General features: G+C 37.7%; 1 protein-coding gene across 1 annotated transcript; it reads right to left on the bottom strand.

Annotated features, from left to right (window-relative positions):
- Positions 1–340: 340 nt before the first annotated feature.
- LOC149862758 (olfactory receptor 5A1-like) lies at positions 341–1,273 on the bottom strand. The gene has a single exon (XM_090054096.1). The coding sequence runs from the start codon at positions 1,271–1,273 to the stop codon at positions 341–343; it is 933 nt and encodes a 310-aa protein (XP_089910222.1).
- Between the last annotated feature and the right edge of the window lie 1,809 nt (positions 1,274–3,082).

The following is a 3,082-nucleotide window of genomic DNA, read 5'->3' as shown; positions in this document are numbered from 1 at the left end:
CCTACCATGGGAGCAGGAATAGAGCTCAAATGTCCTGGCTCCTAGCTATGTCCCTGCCCACCAGCTCCCTAGTGGCAAGTCAGAGCTGTGCAGGTCAGAGATGGTATTAAGCTTTAAAATGCAGCTGCTCAGAGCATGAACTAACTTTTAACACTTCAGAACATTTCACAGATGTAGTATGGACTGAGGTTTACATGTAACAGCACCCTTTGAAAATTTCATCCGGAAGTTGTTCTGTTTATCAATCCATAGCAGGTCATTTTAATCTCACTACACAAATTTAGTTTTTCAAGAGAGACATGCTCCAAGGATTTATCTATTCTGTTCACAAAAATCAAATTTAACAAAAACTTTTGTTTTTCCCAAACACTTTCCACAGAGCTTTTTTCACTTCTTTATTTTTCAGACTGTAAATGATGGGATTTAACATGGGTGTTAAGATACTGTACTGGATGGCAATTATTTTATCAATATATGATAATGCTTCAGAGGTTGGTTTCATGTACCGAAAGAACCCTGTCCCATAGTATAAAATAACCACCATAAGATGAGAATTGCAGGTAGAGAAAGCTTTACGTCTGCCCTCCATGGACTGTATCCTCAGAATGGTATAGATGATATGAAAGTAGGACACCAAGGTGAGGAGAAAGGAGATAGATCCGAATATTACAACAAATGCAACAAGCACAGCTTTACTGATAAGTGTCCCAGAACAGGATAGCAACAACAATGCAGGTGGTTCACAGCTAAAATGGTTGATTAAATTGAGACTACAAAAGTGTAAGCTTAAAAGAGAAAGTGTGTTGGACAGTGCATACAAAAACCCAGCTGCCCAAGAGCCACCAAGAAGTTGATAACAGACTTGTTTATTCATGGTCCCCACATAATTCAGTGGCTGACATATGGCTGCATATCGATCATAAGCCATTGCAGTAAGAATGAAAACTTCAGCACCACCCGAAAGAAGAAAAAAGAAATTCTGTACAAAGCAGCCATTGATAGATATTGTCTTTCTTTCTGCTAAGAAGTTCTGCAGCATCTTTGGGACAGTGACTGAGGCATAACAGATATCAACAAAGGACAAATGGAACAGGAAGAAGTACATAGGAGCATGGAGTTGAGAATCAATCCTTATGACCATCATGATCATTATGTTTCCCACCAGGATTAGAACATAAATAATCAAAAAAACTAAGAAAAGCATACTCTGGAGACAAGGGTCACTGGACAGTCCCAAAAGAATAAATTCAGTCAGTTTTGTTTGATTTTCCATTTGATGGCCTGCAACAACATAAATATAAGCTATTAATACAAGGAAAGTGTGTTAATGCTAGAAGAATATTATTTTCACCTTCCATCCAGACATCCTTAGTTGTTCTGTGTTCTTTAACTGAAGAAATAGGGATAATGTCACTTCCATACTTTACAAGGCAGTTATGAGGATAAACACATTAATCACAGAGGGAGGAGGGACATTTCACATGTGGAACAAAGAAAAAAATGTACTTTCTATTCATAGATATCAAAGCAATTGTCACTATCTTCATTTTGCACTGAGGACATGCTATATTCATATGTTTAGTGGCAAAATTGGGGAATTAACCAAGTTCTGGATGTAACTGGCCATTACGTTCTTTTCTTTAGAAAAGAATGTACAATGTGAGGTTGAATCAAACTTACCTATGTTATATATATCGATCCTAAGAAACAGGATGTTCCACTGTCCCTCAGCAACATGCAGACATGTACAGGTGTATCTATAAATCTTCCATGGATACTCACTGAGAAGATAACTTTACTCTCAGCAGGAAAATAATTGTAGAATAAAGGGAATTACAGTGATGATTTGTTTACTCCTTGTAGACCCTTGATGAATATACAGTGGTTCAAAAACTAGAGATCCTTCTTCACCTGACTGAAAAACTAACATTTTATGCCAAACAAAGGTATGGGGCAGGGGGAAACAACCTTCATTCTATTTAGATAACTGAAGTTTCTTTTGGATAAAAACCTTCTGTAGATTCTGGGTCTGGGACTGTAATTAATCATGCTTTAGCAGTTTGTCAGCATAATATTGAAACAACAGCTTTTAACAATTGAGCTGAGATCTAGGAACATAAATATGGAAAGGACTTTCTGCGCCAATGAGTCTACCAAAGGCAACAACAAAGTATAAATCATTTGATAAGCTGAGCAACAACTGTCTTCAAGCTTGTCAGATGGAAATCTAATGCCCACTTCTTACTGAAAGGATATTTTATAATTAGATCCCCCCCAACTGCCAGCTAAAATGTAAACACAGCTAATTTATATACAGCTAATTTATATACAATTGTTGTTTTGCCAATATTGCTCTTCAGTTACATACTCCTTTTCCCTCCATGATATATTTAGAAAATAATCATATCCCCTCTTGGCCCTTGTTTTGCTAGGCTAAATAAGAAAAGCTTTTTTGTCTCTTCCCAAAAGATACGTTCTCTATTCCGCTGATTCATCTGCTAGGTTCTCTTTGCATCTAACTGTATGGTGCACTTAAGAGTGTAATTGTCATAAGACAAGGATAAAAGTAAACCACTGGCACATCTACATGAGACACTACTGTACAGTGGTTACTGCACATTTATTGAGTACTTGTATAATCAATGACTGTATGATTATACAAGTACTCAATAAATGTGCAGTACCTCGAGTTACTACACAGTAGTGCCAGTATCCACCTTTTAAGTGATGTTACTGCACAGCAGTCTTTTATAATACTGTGCAGTATTAGCACTGTTAGTGTTGTGACATACTACTATGCAGTATTATTCAGGTACCGTGCAGTCAGCATTTCACGTAGACATGCCCAGTAAGGAGCCCGACTTTGCTGCCTAGTACTTAGGATGTTTAACATCCTTTCCTTTTTGTGTCCTTTTGACAAGGTATTTAGCAGAATTTGTAGATACATTTAATCTGACAGGCCACACCATGAGCACTTCTGCTATGGCCTCAAATTTGTAACTTCTGTGCTTTCAACCATGCACCTTATCAACCACACCACCACAGCCCCTCCTGGACAACGAACTGAAAAAGAGGGGTGGGG

This window comes from Crocodylus siamensis, chromosome 6 (genome assembly GCF_052110815.1).
Source record: "Crocodylus siamensis isolate JL-2025a chromosome 6, ASM5211081v1, whole genome shotgun sequence".
NCBI classification, from domain to species: domain Eukaryota; kingdom Metazoa; phylum Chordata; order Crocodylia; family Crocodylidae; genus Crocodylus; species Crocodylus siamensis.
This window is presented reverse-complemented; position numbering and strand designations above follow the sequence as displayed.

What these genes read in the sequence shown, in the direction of transcription:
- LOC149862758 (XM_090054096.1), bottom strand. Translation starts at nt 1,273, where the DNA reads ATGGAAAATCAAACAAAACTGACTGAATTTATTCTTTTGGGACTGTCC.